Source organism: Bactrocera dorsalis, chromosome 4 (genome assembly GCF_023373825.1).
Source record: "Bactrocera dorsalis isolate Fly_Bdor chromosome 4, ASM2337382v1, whole genome shotgun sequence".
NCBI lineage: Eukaryota > Metazoa > Arthropoda > Insecta > Diptera > Tephritidae > Bactrocera > Bactrocera dorsalis.
This window is the reverse complement of record NC_064306.1, coordinates 47,719,665-47,740,419: the sequence shown is the minus strand read 5'-3', so window position 1 is coordinate 47,740,419 and position 20,755 is coordinate 47,719,665. Positions and strand designations below refer to the sequence as shown.

Here is a 20,755-nt window from a genome sequence, read left to right as displayed (position 1 = left end):
ATACAAATTAACTGCTCAATTAATGTAATGTTCGCTCAAATGTATAGTATACTATTAAATGTAAACAAATTTGTTTGTAAAGATTTTAAAAAATATATATTTACATACATATACATATATAAATAGTTACTATGAAAATATAAAATCCTACTTATGTATTTACATAAATAAAGTCGTTTATTATTAGCATTAAAATAAATAACCCATAGCCAATGTAAAACTTAACGATATGACACCAAATTTGAAACCCACTGGTGCTGAAGAATTGCGGCTTTCAATCCAATTACGATAGTAGCTAACATTTGTGTAAACACCGGGATATCCTGGTTGTGCACAGCCATTACCCCAGGACACAATACCGACCAGCTCGTCGTTACAAACCAGCGGACCACCAGAGTCACCTTGACATGAGTCGGTGCCACCCAATAAGTAACCGGCGCATAACATGCCTTGAACAAGACCGCTTCCATATGAGGCCCTACAAACGCTCTGTTGTATAATACTGACATTAGCCATCATCAATTCGGTTGATAGCACACCCTGTGCGGAAGTAATAAGAGAAGAGTTTAGGTGAAGAATATTCTATTTAATATATTTATTACATACCGTTGAAGTTTTACCCCAACCAGACACCTGACATTGACTGCCCGCCGCAATTGAGGAATTACTCAGTACAATCGGTGATATAGTCAAATGAGTTTTATTCGCCGGCAGTCCTGTCTTTAAGAACATCACACCAACATCATCACGCATTGTATCCAAACTAAAGGAGTTCGTATAAGCAATCGAACTGACATATGAAACAATTGTACCATTCACTTGTTTAAAACGATTTTGTGTGCCCATTACAACTACAAATTCGCTCGCCTTCCGATAACGCTTTTTATCTGAGCTGTAATTAGATAAAATTGGTTTTTAATATACATACATACGAATATAAAGGCACATATTTTTGATGTATGTACATATGTATGTTTAAATTTAAGTTTCTAAAGTTAGCACAGTTAGCTTAAATCAATTAAATCCATTGTAGCAGAAATTTGCCGAGTTGACAGTCCTTGGTCGGATAAAAATCCGGGACCGTTCGTTCCGTAGACCCGACTGTTATGGGAACGATAGAAACTTCCGTTTTTTCTTGTTTTATATTAGATTTTTATTTGTTAAGATGTAAATTACTTACTTATATAAACAATGTGCAGCCGTTACCACTTTGTTTGGCCCGATTAATGAACCACCACAGATGTGTCCATTTCCAAATATCCGATCATATGTTTTCAGTCGTATAGATACTTGAAATTTGGTTCTCGATACAGGTGCTTCTACTCCATTTATGATACGTGGATCCAATTTCGAGTCACTCTGTGAGTAAGCTAAACAAATATGATTAAGTTTTGGTACTTTTCAGAATTTAACATTTATATAACAAACTTTGTAGAAGCTTAGTTGTGCTTCCAACATTTTTTAAGTATCATTCTTTAGCATTTTATTGAAAACAATTTAAAATCACTATATTTTTTTTTTAATAGAACACTTTCCGCTAATATAGTTCATTTCTAGTCATTTGATTGCAAATCTTCTTAGGTTATAAAAACATTCATATATATGTATATACTTATTTACAGTTAATCGACACTTCCGTTATCAGTATTCATTTCCGAAATCGAAAAATTTTAAATTTCGGAATCACGATAATTTTCAATGACAGTCGCTACTCATAGCAAATATACTGTTATGTTGAAAAATATTATTGAATCATTTTGACGTCATTTTTATTAACAATTCAAATAAATGGGCAGGTATATTTCTAGTGATTCTCATAACTCAAGTGCGTCAAGTAAAGTATGCAACAAACATGAGCTAAGTTTCGTGCAGCAAATTCTAATTTGAATCTTTCTGGGTCTAAAATGCTATTTGCACATTTTGCTGCCAATAAGCATGCAGGATGCCACTACAGGTTGTTGAGTTTGATAAAAATCCAATAACAGTGTTGAATCATACGTCGTACATACACATAATGTACATATGTATGTAGGCACGTATTCATTTAGTATGAAGAATGTTGATAGGTTTTTGCCAAGATATTTGCTGCTGTTGATAAGATAGCACTTTCAATAACGTGTTTCAAAGGCTTTCAGCTATTGATTATTCGTCATATAATATTGCAATCGTGAGTACTTTTTATACCCTGGACACGGCATAAGGCTACGAAGTTTATAACACACAGAAAGAAAAGTTGGAGACCGTATAATATGTATGTATATGCGAACTAGTTCCTCAGTTTTTGAGATATCGATTTTTTATTCCCAAGAAGCTGCTCATCTGTGGAAATATCCGATATCGGACAACTGTAGCATATAACTGCCGGACAAACTGGCCGTTCACACTTAAGCCTTTGTATAGAAAACTTTTTTATTTGCCAAGATATATTCACAATTTGGCAAAGACTATTGTCCAAGGCAACACTACACACCGCACACTTTTTTAGGTTGGTCCACTATAGCATTTAGCTGCCATACAAAGTGATGGTTCAATATTCAGTACTTGTATGGAAAACTTTTTTATTTGTGAAGGGTATTATAGCTCCAGTGCAGAAATAGTTAATTTTTTTCTTCTTTTATCAATTTTCGATTAATCATAATATTGCACAATATACTGTAATTGAAAGCAATGGAATTAAGTTCACTTATAAGGCTTAAGATATCACTTTCTCTATAGATTTATATATATACATACGAATATACGAGTATATTTTTTACTTTTCTTTTTAAATAGGTGTAACGGTATTTGTTTTAAATTTTTCCCAACTGGTATATAGCATGTACGTTAGCACCATTGACTGTTTGTATTATCTACAAACAAACTTTCTATTTCCTTTTTAATTACTAACTCACTTCAGAACACAATTTTTAACACATTTTCAGCTTTTTATAAAATTTAAAGATTGCTTACATTTTTCAAAACCAAACACCAACACAAATAAAAATAAATTACGAAGTTGCATTGTTATAAAATTAAAAAATCGCTAAGTAACTTCCGAATATGCGAAAAACCAATTATCAAGTGGTTGTGAATATAACCGCGCGAGGTCCAAATTCTGTATGAGCCACAATTGTCAATCATTTTTCACATTTTTACCAATAGCGGTAAATTATCAAAAAAAAAGAAGAACAAAACAACAATATTCTATTATCAGTAACAGGCAAGGGCAGGATAAGAGTTGTGATAACAATTCAACAATATTCATGAATATATCGTCAGCTTGCTGATTCACGTACAACAAAAACTTTGTATAATTCAACACTAATAACATTTCATTTAAATATTGCGCTATTTATCTAAGTATGCCCAAACGTGTATAATAAATTACTGAAGGCCAAAAATCACTGCTTCAAATGTTATCAGTTTCACAATTAGTGACATTACGTCATATATGTATGTATGTATGCGTGTAGAAGTGAAGAAATCAGTTGAGCATAAATTTATATCTTAAAGCGATAAATTATATAAAGATGTATGAATGTATAGCTCATGAGCGCGCATACAAGAGATTATATTGTTATTATTGTTGATTAAACAATTTAAAATATTACATTAAAAGGTTTTATCGAAAAGTGTCTTTATTAAAAAAGATTTGGTGTTAATATACGAGCTTACAATAACGTTTCATTGCCGCATTGCACTATTTTCAAATATATAGTTATTTTTTACTTGACATAGTCTATTATACGTGTAGATATGTATATGTTTGCATCAATTTGGACGGATGGTTAATGATCATGTAATAGCTGTTTTGTAAATATTCGAGGTACAAATATAAGATATATAGATAAGTATGTTTGTATAAAAAATTTTCAAGTCATTAGCTAAATACAATTCAATTCAACTATAAAATTAAGGCACTTCTTTGCTTAAGAATGTCGGTAACGATATTATTAGAATATATATCGAATTGTGGTTGAACGAACGCTGGCGCACGATGTGTTCAGTGCACATAAAGTTATGCTATATAATGCTAGAGAAGTAATCGTTTTCGATTTGTGAATACACACTTAAAACTAATTGAAATCGTAAAATGGACAAAACTGTATAAATTTTTCAAAATACTCTCCCCAATATGAAATACTTCATAAATGGAATATTTAAATTGTTAAAAAGTGTTTCGTTTGGTTTTTATATGTATCCATGTAGACTACGTGAGGTACTGTGATGATGTCTAGGCGGTTGATAGCCGGGTTCCTGCATTTCCATTTGCATGACTAAATTTTTCTGTTCACCGCGTAAATCGTATGCATAACGGGCTTCCCGATGCAAAATCATGGCACCTAAGCCGAGTGTAATAAAGGACACAACAGCGACTGCATAAGACCAACCAAGCACATTGAATTTCGGATACATAAGCCAGTCACGACGATAGGCACAAGCCCCAAAAATGCATACAGCCAGAAATAGTAGTAATGCTGTCAAAGATTTTAACACCAAAATAATTAATTATAGATGGTCAATAAAGGCAATTACTTACAAGCGGCCGCTGTACAAAGATAGGAAATTCTGATCATCAACCATTCATATTGCAGTACACCCTTCAAAGGCAGACGTATAACAACTAGTGCCAACACGCCTAATGATTGGAATGTTAAAAGAAAAGCCAAAGTAACACAAGCCTGTACAGCCATTAACCAACCAGGTAGCAGATACTCTCTAATAACATAGTATTCCTGAAAATATTATTTGAGGTCAATTATTTTGCGCTTAAAAAAATTTACTGCATAACTGCTTACATGACTGAAAATATTATGACATCCATTGAATTGACGTGGAAATTGGTAATATGGATATACGAAATTCCTAAAACAATATTCCCATAAGCCCATATTTTTGAAGCTGCTATGCGTTTCCTCATACGACTCAATCCAGTACGGCGAACAGAACGCCATCATCAGAAAGAAATAGGCCACAAATGTGACCACTCCGCCAAGCACAACGCCATCTAAAACGAATTACATTTGAAAATTTGTTTCATAATGTTCACAAATGAATTGGTGAATCAGTATTGGGGGCTGAGACTGCTTTAATTAATCAAGCTCGCAGCTCTTGTTGGCACTCACTTGATGCTCGCGGGTAATCGCCTTTTTCAATGCTGGTGTCTGTCGTGTCTTGCGACTGCTGCTTTGCAAAGTTGCGCATTTCTTTGGGTATATAATTTATTTATTTTCGATAAAACACTCTTTTGTTTAACAACAATTAGAAAATGCACAATCGTAAACTACACAAAAACTATTGTCAACACACAAACACAAATAAGAAAACACCGCCCTGATAAAGGTGTGGACATAGTGACATTTATAGACGTCAAATGAAATGTCAATTGGAAGTAAGCAGTTTTAAAGCTGCTGTAGTAAGAACAAACTGTTGCGCTGCTCTTAAAAAACATTTGTAATTTATATAATTTTTTTTTTAAACTAGAAAAGTATATTGTACTCATTTATTTGAAAATATATTGTTTTAATTTTGTTGTACTAGAATCTTTAATAAAAAATTAATACTATTGTAGCTAATAAACTACTTTGTTCACTTCAGTGTACACAAGATGTTGAAAGGAAAATAAATTATCTAGGATTTAGTTATTAATTTGTTTAATGACGAGTTTAATATTTAACTTAAAATAAAAAAATAAATCAAAATAATCGAATTTTTTTTTATATAGTTATTCCGATTAATTAAACATAATTTTCCAAATTCTCATAAAAATTAAAATTTTCGGTTTGATATTGCGATTAACAATTTAATTTTGAATCAAAAATTAAGTTTTTAATTTTTTTTTAATTCAAATTTAAATTTTTCTATTTAAAATTAAATTTTAATAGCAATATCATAATAAAATTTTTAATGTTCCTAAGATCAGAATGAATAATTTAATTTTTACTTCCAAACTTCTGTATAAAAAATAAAAAATTAAAATAATTAAAATTTTCTTTTACTTTTTTTGAATTTAAAAATTAAATTTTCAATTTTAAATTAAATTTTAAATTGATTTTTTTTTTTCAAAATTAAATTTTTAATCTCAAGATCAGAATAAAAATTTAGTTTTAAATTAATTAAATTTATTTTTTCAAAATTTCATTAAAAATTAAAAATTAACACAAAAAAATTTTTTAATCCAAAAATAAAAATTTCTTTCATTTTAAATTTTTTGATTAAACAAATCAATTTTAATTGATGATTTAAAAAAATTCAATTTTTAATTTTAAACTAAATTTTAATTAAAAAATTTTAAATTAAGTTTTAATAATTTTTTTTTTCAGAATTAAAAGTTTAATTTAAATTTAAAAAAACTATTTTTAACAATAAGAATTAAAAATTGAAAAATTAATATTTGTTCGCAATTTTTTAATAAAAAAAATTAATGCTCTGGTTTAATGCTTCTAAATTTTTATGTTAAATTTTCTTGTGTTTATTTAAAAATTATTTACTTTTAATAAATTATTAGACATACCACAAATTTCAAATAATTAACTAATGTCCTTAAATTTATAAATAAATCATGCCAGCCATTCACGCCTTCACTTTAGCGTCTTTTGACGTGAATATATTATCCATTTCGTCGACATGCTGGTGCTCCAGATGCTTCATATAAGCCAGAAAACATGTCCATAACAAACTACAAACACTGATGAAAGGCACTCGATTCTTCTCTGGTACGACGGAGAAATTTATTATGCCCACAATGGGCCAAATTGACATAGCCACCTTTGAGAGCACACGTAAATAATGTAATCTTGTAATAAAAGTTATATTTTTACTCACCTTATACGTGGGTATGAATTTCTTGCGCACCTCCGCGGCTGCTTCGCCCACGGTCTTCATTTCCAGCAGGCTCATTAGGAAATAAAAGCATGTCATGGCAGCAGGTGTGTAGGAAATCTGTTCGACGGCTGTTTTGAACACCGCCGTCCGCAGCGATGTACGCGGCCACATGGCGCTGGAAACCTTAATCCAACTGTAAAGCGTGGGCGCGACGAAAAACCCGCCATATAGACTGAAACGTAACGCACGCCACCAATCGTAGTCCGCTGGTGGGAAAATTAAAATAAGTTAAAATTAAAATTTTTTGAACTAACATTTTAATTCTTGAAAGAAAGTTTTAATTTTTGATAACAAAATTTTATAAAATTCAATAAAAATTTTAAACGAAAGTGTTAATTGCTTAAAAAATAAAAAAAATTAAATTTTCGAAATAAAAAATGTAAAATATTATTTTATTAACAGATCATGCTAAAAAGGTAATTACGCCATCTTCTTCCTTCGAAGGTCTGTTGTATGAGTGAACTTGCCGGCCAAATTAGGCTATATGACACCATACCCCGTGTAACGGGATAACGCTGCAGCATCGTCTTAAAATGTTGTAAAATGGCAGCCATTTTTATTTTGTTTTTTATATTTATTAACACAGATTATTTATTGTTTAATACTCAGTTTATAATTCACTTTCACTTGAAACATTATTTAATTAAAGTTGCTAAGTTTTTGTTTTGTTGAAGTTATTCATATAGTATTTCTAATTTTTATAAAACTGTTAAAAAAAGTTGTTGATTTATCTAAGTATATTTATTTTTAATTTACGAAATGAGTCTTATGTATTTATCTATACATAAATAATGCTGAAAAATCAGAAATTAAGAAATTTGCTTATTTTGGAAATGTCTTTGAATTTATTCGTCATTTTATCTTTTTTATAACTTGGATAATTGTTAGGCTCTATATTCATGCAAGCAGTCTCAAGTGAGTCGTTAGATGCTCACTTGAGGTATATTTTACATGGCGGTAGCTGGTTTGAGCCACGATTTTCATTTATCCGTCGTTCGTAACGCAACGAATTGAGAACTTTAAGCGCGAGTCCAGAAGCTACGCTATATTCATAACCCAAAGCATCAACGAAAATGTTTTGGCTTGAACATAAGAAAGGGTTGCGAGTCTCCCTAATGCTACCTGTAAAGTGATGATGTTCTTACACAATTACCTTAAAATCTTTGACGGCGTTGACAGAGTTATGTTTACTCCAAAGTCACGAACCTCATTGCTAAGTAGTCACTGAGTTTTTTGTATATCGAATCTAAAAATTTTAAACGTTCATTTCTTCCCAAGGAGTTATGTATTTGTCGGAACCGCCGACAACGGACCACTATGTGATATAGCTGCCATAGAAACACATTGATTGATTAAAACCATGTTTCTGTATTGAAATCTTTTTTATTTTACAATATACTATACATAACTTCACAAAACTTGGCATAGGTTGTTGTTCAAGATAAAGCTAGAAACTTTGAAAATACTATTCAGATCGGACCACTATCGCATATCGCTGCGATACACACTGAACGAACACAATCAAGTCCTGCTTAAATAAACTTTTTTATTTGACAAGATATATTGATGAAATTCGGCAAAAGCTACAAAATACGACTCAAATTGGACCACCATTGCATATACGGTATGGAAAACTATCGTAGATCGTGAAGTAAGGTCGAAGGTTCTGAAAATTGCACCCCCGAATGCTGCTCAGCATGCTTAAAGAGTAGGCAGTTCAACCAATACTGCTCTTTACCAGTTAACCTCGTAGATAGAGAGTTCGCTGCAAGGGGAGGAAGTGATGCTTTTGGCATCACGTCTCACAAGATGGTGGTATAGTGGGGTTGAGTTGAACATCAACCCCTCACGAGTTGTAGGTCCCTACCCGGCCTCAGAAACCTTACTCCTGGGGGTTAGAGAAATAGAGATGACCAACATGGTCAAATATCTTGGTTTCGCGCTGGATTCCATTGGGCTTCAAACATCGAAGTTGCATGTATCTGCATTTATGCGCACTTGTCCGACGGCACTTGAAGTCATTCTTGATCTCACACCGCTTCATCTAGTGATCGGTCAGATTGCCAAGCCCACACTTCTACAAAAGTCGGCAGAAAAAAGATATGGCAAAGGTAAGGTAATCTCGTCCCAGCGGATGAAAGAATTTAGTGGTACGATACCAAGGGACAGCATTACTAAAAGGGTTAACTTCACCAAGAAGTTCAAGAAGGCAAGGCTGAATAGAATGGTTCCACTCTCGAGCTACTGTTTAATGATAGTACGTTCAAGTGGTACACTGATGGCTCGAAAATGTCGGAGGGAATCGGTGAAGTGATCGCAGGACCACGCACCAAGCTTTCCATATTTATGGGAAGTTTCTCGAGCATTTTTCAGGCAGAAGTCTTTGCCTTAAGTGGGTGCACAGAGATAAACCTCCAACGCAATTATCGAAATGAGCGTGTAACCATACTTAGCGATAGTCAAGCGCACGAAAAACAGTATCCTTTTACGAGATCTAATCGCTACTGGTACAAGATTGTGGAGAACGGTTGAATAGCCCAGTGGAACGTATTCATGTGCACCTTCACCGGAGTGGGTCCTCATATCATAAAGGAGTTGCTCCGCAAGAAAGAAGGAGTAGGCACGGATAGGAGACATGTCAAGTTGCGAATGGGGGGGTACAATCTCAGCAGGTTTAAATATTCAATTAATCTCCCTGGGGATAAACTCAGACTACTGGTCGCAAATGCAAACTGATACATCAAGTTTAACGTCATTTTTGCTTGTGTCGGAAGCTCTTAACAGACGTGACGTCATAAAGAAAATGAGGCGAGAGCTATGTTTACAAGTTTGACAGCGCCTTTCGTAAACATTTAGGACTACAAACGGGGTAAAGGTAAAATAACGAATAATTCTAAACTTTTATAAAGGCGTGGCGCTGCCTTTATACTTTTTTTGGTTTTGATGCTTTTTCAAGAAGGTTACGAGTACACTATAGAGGTGGGATTCTAGAATAGTTATTGAAATTAAATTAAAGGGGTAATTAAAAATATTTATATTTGTTCATTAGATACACATAGGCATATAAAAATATGAGGGTGAGACTCTTTGTTTTGAATTTATTTGCATAACTGTATATTTTAATTTAATTAATTTTTCACACTGAATTTGCTGTTGATAACATTTTGTTAAACTGCAACAACATACGTACATATATATGTAAGTACGTCATTTACTTCCTGCTACTATTGCTTTGTGCTCAAAATGCTGGCCTTGATTTTGAAAAAGTGCAAGCGCAGTCTTACATATGGGCATATAAAACTACCAACGTTAGCTGCGGCTAACTACAAAAGCTCATACATATTCTTCTAATTTTTTTATTTGTTTTTAAATGCATAAGTAAGTATGTACAAGTATTTGCATAACTTTGTTTTGTTTTTGTCTACCGAATACACCCACTTACCGCATATGGCTGTACACACATACACATGTAACAATAAATTAACTGGAAGTCGGTTTTCCACTCTACAGCGATGTGCATTTGCGAGGCACAAAATAAAAAGGTACACACATACATACATGCATATAAATATGTATATGTCTAGATTTTCTTATCACTTTTCCATGCAATTCAGGCAAAGGTCGCTTATACGCAACTCCGCCCCATGTTGCCGCAATTAACCTAAATTCGCTCGCTGCAACTCGACCGTCAATTTTTTTGTTGCAATATAAACACGTTCTCAGCGCAAACCTCGACACATTCAGTGCGCAGTCATAACTCACACGCGCCCAACAAACATGGCTCAAAGCAATGGATTTGTACGGCTGTTTTTGTTTTACAGTTTAGGCCTACTTTGCCTGGTTTTCAAGTGCAACGCATTTTATCCGAGAATCGTGAATGGCACACAGGCTAATGAGGGCGAGTTTCCTTTTGTGGTGAGTAAATGAGAATGTGAAAGCAGAGAGTTTTTATATAAGAAAATGAAGTCGAAAAGTTCGCGGCAGTTTTAAGTTCACAACTGACAGTTCTTATCCTCGTTCGGTTAAGGTATCGCTGCGCCGCGCCTCCGATGGCCGTCACAAATGTGGCGCTTCACTGTTGAATCGCGTTTGGGTGCTCACCGCGGCACACTGTGTGGTCAAATCGCAACCCGAGCAACTGAGCATACAATATGGCGGCAATGAATTGGTTGCGAACAGCACCAAAGTGTCGAATGTCAGTAAGATAATAGTGCATGAAAATTATGAGCCGGGAAATTTGCATCTCAACGATATTGCGTTGTTGCGCCTGCAGACGCCACTCAAGTTTGGTGCAAAAGTGCGCGCTGTGCACCTGCCAGCAGCGCAACAGGATACCCCCGATGCTATGCCGGCAGTGTTGCTTGGCTGGGGACTGAATGCGGTGAGTGTAAAAGAAATTTTATAATTTCTACAATTATTTCACTTAAATATCGCTTCAATAATTTCTTCCAGACCGGTGGAGTCATACAAAAACAACTGCAAAAGGTGCATCTACAAATATTTAGCGATGAAGAGTGTAGTCAACGTCATGGCACACAATTGCACCCAACAACCATCTGCGCCGGTGTGCCGGAAGGTGGTCGTGGGCAGTGCAGTGGCGATTCGGGCGGACCGTTGCTGGTGAATGGTCAACAAGTGGGCATTGTTTCGTGGAGTCGCAAGCCTTGCACTGTGGCGCCATATCCCGGTGTGTTTACGGAGGTTTCCGCCTATGTGGATTGGTTGCAGCAGATGATCGGTAATGATCGCGACGATGGCGATTGGGGTGAGAGCGAAGAGTCGTGGGAAGAATTGACAACCGGAAATCTCATTATAGTGCGTAGTAAAAAGGGTGTGGCCAGCTTATTGGCTAAACATAAGAAGGCATAATAAATAACAAAATTTTTTAGCAAAATTTGTTTTTTCTTGTAAAGAGATGGAGGAGAGAGATAGATGAATGGGGATGTTGGTCACACTATTCTACATTTTGTACGCCTTAAAGCGATTTTTCCAGTAAGCAGCAGAAACGACTTACGCTGTCCGCGTTTCCACGATATCTTGGTCTAAGTAACCTTAGCGGACCCCATCGAAAACTTGCCTAATGCGAGTCCTTCATCCAGCTCTGTTTGTCACGGTTATATGGTAAACGTATAAAAGTTTAATTTAAGCGCTCGAAAGTCATCTTATTGGCATTAGTGGGATAACAAATGATCTCAAAATCTCTTATGACTCAACATATTTTGGTTAATGTTTTGGATATGAAGAGTGTCAGTGCTAGTCTTGTACCAAAAGACCTGAAATTACGTCGAGTAAAGGTCACAAAAAAGATGCTTGAAAACATAGCTAATGACCCTATATGACGAGTTGTGAGTTTTGAAGAATAACGTCGGAACTGTCCAACAATATAAAATATACGCCAAACCCGATAAAACAAAGTTCGCTGAAGACATTGAAGGTCATCCCAGCCGAGGCTTACATGAAGCATATGATAAATTAGATTAATCGTTGACATGCTTTTACTAACTCAAAAGGAGACTATTGTGTTTGTCAGTCCAGTTCAAATTTGATCTCCCCCCGTGGATCCGCCCCTGACTGTTGCAATGGTTCTGGCCTTCTCCGTGAACGAAACCCAAAAAAAATTTCAACTAGAAGATTCGTTCGTACAATTATTTGCGGTCAAAAAATTTGCAAAAAAGGCTCGTGTAAAAAAAAAAATATATCAAAAATTTTCGTCATTTTTGGCCTTCCAAAATTCGAGTTTTGGTCATCTTTACGAAACATACAAGCAAACTTTATAGTAACCAGATCATTTATCTCTTCGGGTAATCACTCAGGTAAACATCAAAAATATAATTTTGAGAAAACATGTTTAAAGGTAAACTGATGAAGCTGATTCAGCAGAGCGACAATACTTTAGAAGACCACAATTCAAAAACTGTTTGAGATATCGATTTAAAATTTTAGTATATTTTTTTTTTAAGGTATAAACTATCAAAATATGAAAAACTCTTTCAAGATTTTCTTTTTGAAAACTATAATTAAAGGTCTCATTACGCCATCGTGGCAGCCTACAACATTTTTGCGCTGGAACGCTCATACATCCGCAGTGGATATTGACAGCAGCTCACTGTTTAATGTACACCAAGCAGCCCAAAGAACTGATTATACAATATGGTACCAATCAACTGAAACCCGCTAAATCGAAATTGATGAATGTCAGTGAAATCATACGACATGAGGGATACAGTCACACCATAGCAATACACGATTTGGCGTTGTTGAAGTTGGAAAGCGCGATCATGTCTAATGACGCCAATCTAGTAACACTGGCTGAGGGAAACCAATGCTACGAAGCTTTTAGAACAAAGGCGCCGTTATTGCTGATCGGTTGGGGTCTAAATACGGTTGGTTTTGAAGCAGAAATTATAATAATTTAATGTTTTATTTATTTGATATCGTTATTTTCAGACACACGGCACTTTGCAGCAGCACTTGCAAAAGGTGGAACTAGATTTACTCCCACGCGATGAATGCCGGCAGCGCACAGAAGCACAGCTTTACAGCACAAATATATGCGCTGTGGCACCGGACGGCACGCAGCAGGGACAGTGTAATGGTGATTCTGGTGGACCGCTGCTCATGAATAAGCAACAAATTGGCATCGTTTCGTGGAGTCTAAAGCCATGTGGCGCTTATCCTGGCGTGTTCACGAATGTCGCTTGTTATGAGCATTGGATAAGGAATTGTATTGGGTAGTCGAAAAAGTTATTTCGTATATGGTCATACCATATAGTGTTGGAAAGGTGAGATTTTAAGCTTCATTCATCCAAATAAAAAAATAGCTTGTCGCTTATTATTGATAATTCCCTGCATTTGTTTTTTCTCGCCATCTCCTCAGCTACAAAAAAACCCGATCTGTGCGACAAGAGAGTCCCAGTGTGAATATAGTCTAAGTAACTATAACAATAAATAAAAAAACTCAAGTTATTCGTCACTAAAGCAACACTTTATTTGTCGTTTACATTTTTAAAGTCCCAAATTATATATGTATATATGTTTTCTTATATCATATATGTATGTATGTATGTATGGAGGTAGGTACAGTCGTATAAATATTATATAAAATATGCATGTAGGGTTTCGATAAGCGTATAGGTATAATCACAAATATTTATTAATTCTAGCTATAAATATGTGTATGTATATGTAAGTATGCACGTAAGTGCATGTAAGTACGTGTGTGTAAGCGTTTCAGTCATCATAGCGCGAATGCATTATTAACTTTTGGTATAAAGCTCTCATTCTTCAGCACCGGTAAATGGTGTTGGAATTGTTTCAGCTGCTGTTTTGGCACGTGTTCGTCCAGCTGCGCTTTTTCACCCTGCTTCTGCATATGAGCCAAAAATGTTATCCAGAAAAGACTACAAAAACTAACAAATAAAATGCGATTCGGTTCGGGTATTAAGCCGAAGTTAATTGTCTGCAAAACTGGAATGATGAAAATGGCAATCTGTAGAAATGACAAAATGTACGTTATTATTGTTTTCGTTTGGAAATATCAAATGATGTCTTAACATACCCGAAGTGTTTTTGGGAATTTATCTTTGACTTCTGCTTTAGCTGCTTCAATGCCTTTACCTTCCAGCATAGTCATGCCGAAGTAGAAGCTAGTGCTGGCGAATGGTGCGTACGAAGCTTGCTCAACAATGGCCTGTGGAAAAAAATAGGAACGTGTTAATGATCGTGTGCTTAAAACGTCGCCAGTTGAAGGTAAGTATAAAGCGAGATTTTATTTCCGTTTTGTTTTTTAGAAGGAAATTGCAATTAAAAAAAAATTAATATAGTAACAACTCTGCTTACCTTGAGTGCTCCAATACGTAAATTCGTTTGCGGCCACATCGCGGAGGCGACACGCAACCATCCATATAAAGTGGGCGCCACATAACAGCCTCCGAAAAGGCCAAAACGTAGTATGCGCATCCAATCATAATCCTCTATTTTGCCAAAGGAAATACATGATTATTTAATAAAAATATTACTTAAATTGAAAGCTGATCAAAATTGATTCGGACTACTCCATTTAACCTTTAGAGGGTTAACAAAAGATAATATTTTGGTTAAAGTTTTGGGTATGAAGTGTGTCAATGTTAGAATTGTACCAAAAGACATGAATTTTTTGTCGAATAGAGGTCACAAAACGATGCTTAACATCATTGCTGATGACCGTACATGACGAGTCGTGAGTTTTGTCAATCCGGTTCAAATTTGATCAGAAGTTAAATACGTGTGGTGTCGTGTTGCCCAACAATATCAAAATTAACCGAGGCTTATATCAAAATTTTTTTGGGTCAATCCGGTTCAAATTTGATCAGAAGTTAAATACTTGTGGTGTCGTGAGTTTTGGAAAATAACGTCGGAACTGCCCAACAATATCAAAATTAACCGAGGCTTACATCAAGTTTTTTTTTGTCAATCCGGTTCAAATTTGATCAGAAGTTAAATACGTGTGGTGTCGTGAGTTTTGGAAAATAGAACTGTCCAACAATATAAAAATGAGTCGAGGCTTATATCAAGTATGTATGCTTTTTGTCAGTCCGATTCAAATTTGATCAGAAGTTAAATATACAATATGGTACCATACTTACTTAGCTGTTTGCCTTCGAGTGTTTGCTGCATGAAACTACTCGTCGGCCATACAATCGAATAAGCGATAACACCTTTGGCCAGGGGATGAGCAGAAGCGAAGAGCCGCCATTTTGATTTCAAAAAATTAACTGTCATCGGTACAACCATTTCGATTTATACAAATTAGGCACTAAATATTAAAATAATAACTAATTTAAATATTTATATACATACATACATGTTTATAGCTGCTGAAACACGAAAACGGAAACGGAAATTAGTTTGCGGAAACGTCAAAATGCACTATTTCGTATATTTTGTAATAATTTTAAGGTCACCAAAACACAGAAACGAACGACAGCCGTTAACCTCGAAAATTTGGCAAAGAGCGAAACTTTTATTTGCTACTGCAGACATACATATATTTATATGCTTGTAATATATACATAGGTGGTTTGTATCAATTTGAATGACGAACAGCTGTGCCGTAGACTAGACGGCGTCACTGTTAAAGAGATCGCTGTGAGTTTGTGTGGCTTCCAACAAGTGGAGGTGCATAGACAAATGCATACTCGTACTTACTTGCGTACATATGTATGTATGTGTGTATGTATGTGCGTCATTTACTTGTTTAAAAAAACAGCATATAACGAGAATTCGGGTTTTCATTAAATGCATTCATACAAATTTTCAGAAAACTAAAAAAATATTTCTTAATTTTTCTTTTGCTAATACATACTTACATAATTGTGCACATAATAATTTTTATATGCGAAATTGCATTTCTTACATTTATCAAATAAACAATACACAAAAAAATATGTTTTCAAAATTTTTTCTATTAATTTTTTTTCTCAAAGCACTCTTCTAATTATTTTCCTTATTTTCTAGTTATATTTTTTCCAAAAAAATTTCCAAAATTAAAAAAAAAAAATTTCAAAAATAATTTCAAAAAAAAAATTCAAAAAAATTAAAAAAAAAAAAAAAAACAATAAAAAAAAATAAAAAAAAAAATTCAAAAAAGCACTCTCCTAAATAATTTCCCTAATTTTCTGGTTATAATTGTTTTCCAAACATTTTTTTATTGCACTGAAAGTTTTCTCTGCCCACAATATTTTCATAAATCCACTTTTCAATTTAATACGCCAAAACAGTAAACTGTACCCTTCCTTTTGTTGCTTTTATTTATGACTCACAAAAATTTGTTAAATAATTTTATTTCTGCATGAACACTTTTCCAATGCCAGCAATCAAGGCATAGCATTTTAAAAGCAACTATTTTTAGCGCCTGCATTTGCACATTTATATACTAGATTTTATAGTTTCCCATTTAATTATTGGAAAAAATGCTAAAATTCACTTTAAAAACACTTGTTTATATATTGTAGAAATACTGTTATGCCACGGGGATTTTTTGCATTATTCAAGCATTTATTTATGGATTACAACTTCACTAAGCGATTGTTCTGCGGCAACTAGTGTCGCGTAGAATTGAAAAAATCTCACTTTGGCGGTGAAATTTGGGCTTTTTCTAGTTGTGATGTAAACTGCAGAAATTACGTGGTTGCAGCTTTTGGTGCACTTGTGCAAACATACATCGGTATAAGCTTTTATTTGCTTTATTTGATGATCTTTACAAGAGAAATTCTTAAACACACGTCACTCGTTTGTGTACTTTATGAGGTAATGAAACGACGCGCATCCTGTATTTTTGTTGTTTTCAAGGCGAAACATAGAAAGGCATACAAAATTTAATTTCGGTTGCAGTTTAATATACTTCACGAGTGCAAAAGGACGTAAAAATAGCATTATTTTGATTTTCATCAGTAAGCTTGTGTGGCAGTTATAAGTTATAGTGGTCCATTCTGAACAATTTTTTTGGAGGTTGTAGCGTTATCTTGAAAAATAATATATGCCAAAATTCATGAAGATATGTTGTCAAATAAAAAAGTTTTCCATATAAGAACTTGATTTTGATCGTTGCGTTTGTATGACAGCTATATGCTATAGTTGTCCGATTCAAATAATATATACAGAGATTGTAGCGTGGACTTGGAGAATATTGTATTCAAAATTTCTTGAAGATATTTTGTCAAACAAAAAAGTTTTCCATACAAGAACTAGTCTATGACTGAACAGTTTGTATGGCAGCAGTAATCCATAGTGGTCCGATATCGGTGGTTTCGACAAATGAGTAGGTTCTTAAGGAGAAAAGAATATGTGCAAATTTTCAGATCGATATATCAAAAACTGTGGGACTAGTTGAACTATATACAGACAGATTAACATGACTCAACTCGCCTTGCCGATCGTTTATATACATACATATATACATATGTACGTTACAGGTTCCCTTATATTTACGTCTGTATGTTACAAAGTTAGTGCGAAATTTAATATACCCTATTCAGGCTATAAAAATGCAAAAAAGAACATAAACAAAGTGAAAACGATACAGAAAACTCGCCGCCATTCTCTCTTACAAAATGTAAACAAAAATTTAGCCAAACCGATCTAGTACTCAGCAAAGCTTTTGCAGAAACTGCAATTGATCTCAAGAGAGCACAAGAGATAGCTAGAGGCATTGATAGTAGTATAATGGCAAGAAAATAGTGGTGTTTGACATGAAATGCGTGAGAAGCATTGAACTTCAGCAAATTGAAGAGCTTTCATAGTTTGTTGCTCAAACGATCAAGAGCAAAAAAACAAGAACAAAAAAAAAATAAATAAATAAAAAAGGGCATGCCGAAAATTTAAACAAATATAAATATATACGTATATATTAAAAGAAATTATAGGAAAGTGTGCTTCGTTTCGATAATTCTAAAGATAACAGTTAAAACCAAAAAGCAAGCGCATTAAGGGGATTCGGAAGTATTTAAGCGCCTAATTACGCCAAATTAGTTACTTATACTATATTATATATACTTATATACATATGTATATAATTATATCTATTTCTACAGAGTCCACGCTTCTGATTATCACTTAACACCCTTTTAGCTAAATTTTCCGTTTATTTTAAATATTTTTAATGTCTAGACAACTTTTATAATACGCATGATAATCAGGCTTCTGAGTAAGCTCCTTATTGATAAAAACTTTTCCATTTAAATTAGTTTCATAAATTTTTTTGCGTGATAAAGGCGTGTGCCTATCACTCACATCTTGAAGCAGAGCAGTCGAGCACACTGTCCTTTATGCTATTAAAGAAAACAACAAATTGCTACATAAATTTGCGCTAATCTACAAAATTACTTGGCACCATATACAAAAATATGTTTAATTGCTTTCTAAAAAAAATTAATTTGTGATTGTTGTTGTTAAAATATGTTTAATAGCTTGCTAAAAAAAATTTAATTGCTGTTTGTTGTTGTTAGTGCATAATTATTATGTTATTTTAATATTATCGGAAGATGTTCAATAATTTTTCACACATAAGTATTTCAGTTAGAGGGTCTTTCGTGATTGATTTTATATTGATTTTTGCACATAATATATATATGTATATATTCTATTCAAAGTTGGGTTATCAGCAATTAAAATATAAATTTTTGCTGACATCTATTTGTTAAGTCTTTGTAAAGTGGGGAATCGAACAAACAACTCGCATAAATCATAACGACTGATATAATAAAATAGAGAGAGAATATAATTGAGAGTTAGTGAATTTAACGGAACTTTGTTGTTTTTTTAACTTGGAACACTTCAAAAACCCATGTTATTCATATCAATACTCTTTCTGGACGCATAATTTAAAATTTTACTGCATACCTCCTATAAATCTCTATTTCTAACTAAAACTATAACTATAAGATCATATACTAGTACTTCTTCCACACTGTCCACCATTTGCCTATAACTAAAAATAACACTTTATTGCTTGGTCATCGCTGTCGCCTAACAGCTATAATTTCTTCTATGCGCTTCTTTTCGGCGAGAGAGGTATCTTTGATATGTATGTATGTATATCGAATGCTCAAAATGTGTTTAGGAAAATTACGTAGCAAATGACATATGAGTTTGAAGCCGTTAACTAAAGGCCGTATATCTATAATATGGACTTCTAAGTCCATTATAAAAACCGGTTTTCACTTGATATAGTATTCTGATATTAAATTCATGGAAGCCTACATGCGCGTTGGGTATAACACAAGCAGAAAGCTCTCATATCTCTTTGCTCTTGTGCGTGCCTGTGTGTGCGTTTTTGGTGGGCGCGTAACCACTTTACGGCAATTAGGCAATTAGTTAGGTAGCCAAAATTGGCAAAAAATTGGTATTTGTGATAAGATTGTTCTCCTGTTATCAAACTTCCCACATTGGTCCAATTTGCGTGACGCTAATAACTCCAACAATCACTTTTTTTCGCCAAATTATGCTTGCAGACGGACAGATATACTATAAATGTATAGCAGCATATACATTTGTGCGTATATCTATTTTATGTATCTGGTGAGTGTTTGGCTTATGACAGCGCCACGAGTTAGACCATTCTCTGCCCCTGCGTGCACTTCTTGCTCGCTCTTTTTTTGTTTGATGACGATTGAGTTTTTTTTGATTATACCTTTTTCTTGTTTCTTTGGCCATACTTTTTGTTGTTTTTTGGTCATACTTTTTTGTTGTTTTGTTTTTGTTCATATGTTTTTGTTGTTATTTATTGGTCATACTTTTTTGTTTTTGATTGTGTTTTTTTGCAAAGCAATGATGTTTTTTGTGTTTTTTTGCGAATAAAACGTTCTTTTTTATAGCGAAAAATTTCCGCTTGCACTTCTTTGACGTGGCTACCGCCCTCGCAAATTCCTCTCCATTTCCATTTCCATTTACGTTTTCGTTTTGAAATTAAACATTTTTACTTGCACATATTTACTCACCTAGTTTTTTGAGTTGTTGTAACACTAAGTAGCTTTCTAATTGTCCAGTAGCAACAAAAGTTTTGTGTTGTTGTTGTGTTTGTATTTCGTAATGTCTGCAAAAGTCGATTTTTAGAAATGTCGCGCGCTTGCGAATGTTTTGTTTTGTGTAGAACTTCTTTTCATTGCACGCTTCTGCTACATTCACTCCGTTCAATTGGCCAAACGCGTGTCTCGCTTACTTTTGGCTCTCGCACGGTATTTATACCGTCTGGAAATCGCATCTAGTGGAAAATTTGAGATCGCTTATCAACATTTTACCTGCTGCATGATGTTGCCGAGCGTGAGAGCGGGACGCAATCGGTGAGTTGGCATTAGTTCGCGGATCAGGATGTATGAGAAAGCAGTCGCGTGCTCGAAGAAGAAGAGGAAGCAGT

At 34.2% G+C, this 20,755-nt stretch overlaps 6 protein-coding genes across 8 annotated transcripts; 2 read left to right on the top strand and 4 right to left on the bottom strand.

The window, feature by feature from the left end:
• Positions 1–69: 69 nt before the first annotated feature.
• Positions 70–3,457, bottom strand: LOC105233105 (trypsin alpha-3). The gene is made up of 4 exons (XM_011215063.4): positions 2,950–3,457; positions 1,181–1,370; positions 607–892; positions 70–540 (listed from the first exon to the last, which is right to left on the bottom strand). Exons 1-4 carry the CDS (start codon positions 2,999–3,001, stop codon positions 190–192), a joined length of 879 nt encoding a protein of 292 aa, XP_011213365.3. The 5' UTR covers positions 3,002–3,457; the 3' UTR covers positions 70–189.
• Positions 3,458–3,591: 134 nt separating this feature from the next.
• On the bottom strand, positions 3,592–5,317 carry LOC105233106 (uncharacterized). The gene is made up of 4 exons (XM_011215064.3): positions 5,106–5,317; positions 4,779–4,987; positions 4,520–4,715; positions 3,592–4,457 (listed from the first exon to the last, which is right to left on the bottom strand). The coding sequence occupies exons 1-4, from the start codon at positions 5,182–5,184 to the stop codon at positions 4,171–4,173; spliced, it is 771 nt and encodes a 256-aa protein (XP_011213366.1). The 5' UTR covers positions 5,185–5,317; the 3' UTR covers positions 3,592–4,170.
• A 1,123-nt stretch (positions 5,318–6,440) lies between these two features.
• LOC105233108 (PXMP2/4 family protein 4) lies at positions 6,441–16,964 on the bottom strand. Of its 2 annotated transcripts, none has more exons than XM_019992781.2 (4): positions 16,829–16,964; positions 7,289–7,490; positions 6,805–7,070; positions 6,441–6,747 (listed from the first exon to the last, which is right to left on the bottom strand). In XM_019992781.2, the coding sequence occupies exons 2-4, from the start codon at positions 7,416–7,418 to the stop codon at positions 6,553–6,555; spliced, it is 591 nt and encodes a 196-aa protein (XP_019848340.2). In that variant the 5' UTR covers positions 7,419–7,490; positions 16,829–16,964; the 3' UTR covers positions 6,441–6,552. The 2 variants fall into 2 exon arrangements, with proteins under 2 accessions (XP_019848340.2, XP_049311128.1); XM_049455171.1 differs by having other exon boundaries at positions 7,289–7,658; positions 16,829–16,963.
• On the top strand, positions 10,642–11,745 carry LOC105233111 (trypsin-1). The gene is made up of 3 exons (XM_011215070.4): positions 10,642–10,779; positions 10,892–11,245; positions 11,317–11,745. Exons 1-3 carry the CDS (start codon positions 10,642–10,644, stop codon positions 11,731–11,733), a joined length of 909 nt encoding a protein of 302 aa, XP_011213372.2. The 3' UTR covers positions 11,734–11,745.
• Positions 12,978–13,812, top strand: LOC125778406 (trypsin alpha-3-like). The gene is made up of 2 exons (XM_049455762.1): positions 12,978–13,247; positions 13,312–13,812. Exons 1-2 carry the CDS (start codon positions 12,978–12,980, stop codon positions 13,597–13,599), a joined length of 558 nt encoding a protein of 185 aa, XP_049311719.1. The 3' UTR covers positions 13,600–13,812.
• On the bottom strand, positions 13,828–20,566 carry LOC105233107 (uncharacterized). Of its 2 annotated transcripts, none has more exons than XM_011215066.3 (5): positions 20,340–20,566; positions 15,489–15,677; positions 14,704–14,837; positions 14,423–14,554; positions 13,828–14,353 (listed from the first exon to the last, which is right to left on the bottom strand). In XM_011215066.3, exons 2-5 carry the CDS (start codon positions 15,634–15,636, stop codon positions 14,102–14,104), a joined length of 666 nt encoding a protein of 221 aa, XP_011213368.2. In that variant the 5' UTR covers positions 15,637–15,677; positions 20,340–20,566; the 3' UTR covers positions 13,828–14,101. The 2 variants fall into 2 exon arrangements, with proteins under 2 accessions (XP_011213368.2, XP_011213367.2); XM_011215065.4 differs by having other exon boundaries at positions 15,489–15,658; positions 20,340–20,565.
• Between the last annotated feature and the right edge of the window lie 189 nt (positions 20,567–20,755).

Coding starts and splice junctions, on each gene's coding strand:
- LOC105233111 (XM_011215070.4), top strand. CDS start 10,642: ATGGCTCAAAGCAATGGATTTGTACGGCTGTTTTTGTTTTACAGTTTA. Junction 10,780..10,891: donor AGGGCGAGTTTCCTTTTGTG/GTGAGTAAATGA, acceptor CGTTCGGTTAAG/GTATCGCTGCGCCGCGCCTC. Junction 11,246..11,316: donor TTGGCTGGGGACTGAATGCG/GTGAGTGTAAAA, acceptor AATTTCTTCCAG/ACCGGTGGAGTCATACAAAA.
- LOC125778406 (XM_049455762.1), top strand. CDS start 12,978: ATGTACACCAAGCAGCCCAAAGAACTGATTATACAATATGGTACCAAT. Junction 13,248..13,311: donor TCGGTTGGGGTCTAAATACG/GTTGGTTTTGAA, acceptor CGTTATTTTCAG/ACACACGGCACTTTGCAGCA.
- LOC105233106 (XM_011215064.3), bottom strand. CDS start 5,184: ATGCGCAACTTTGCAAAGCAGCAGTCGCAAGACACGACAGACACCAGC. Junction 4,988..5,105: donor CGATTACCCGCGAGCATCAA/GTGAGTGCCAAC, acceptor AATTCGTTTTAG/ATGGCGTTGTGCTTGGCGGA. Junction 4,458..4,519: donor TCTTTGTACAGCGGCCGCTT/GTAAGTAATTGC, acceptor AATCTTTGACAG/CATTACTACTATTTCTGGCT.
- LOC105233108 (XM_019992781.2), bottom strand. CDS start 7,418: ATGGCTGCCATTTTACAACATTTTAAGACGATGCTGCAGCGTTATCCC. Junction 7,071..7,288: donor CTTCGAAGGAAGAAGATGGC/GTAATTACCTTT, acceptor TTTTCCCACCAG/CGGACTACGATTGGTGGCGT. Junction 6,748..6,804: donor AATTCATACCCACGTATAAG/GTGAGTAAAAAT, acceptor GTGCTCTCAAAG/GTGGCTATGTCAATTTGGCC.
- LOC105233105 (XM_011215063.4), bottom strand. CDS start 3,001: ATGCAACTTCGTAATTTATTTTTATTTGTGTTGGTGTTTGGTTTTGAA. Junction 1,371..2,949: donor GGTGTTTGGTTTTGAAAAAT/GTAAGCAATCTT, acceptor ATATTTGTTTAG/CTTACTCACAGAGTGACTCG. Junction 541..606: donor GTTGGGGTAAAACTTCAACG/GTATGTAATAAA, acceptor ACTTCCGCACAG/GGTGTGCTATCAACCGAATT.
- LOC105233107 (XM_011215066.3), bottom strand. CDS start 15,636: ATGGTTGTACCGATGACAGTTAATTTTTTGAAATCAAAATGGCGGCTC. Junction 14,555..14,703: donor TACGTATTGGAGCACTCAAG/GTAAGCAGAGTT, acceptor TTTTTTCCACAG/GCCATTGTTGAGCAAGCTTC. Junction 14,354..14,422: donor AATTCCCAAAAACACTTCGG/GTATGTTAAGAC, acceptor TCATTTCTACAG/ATTGCCATTTTCATCATTCC.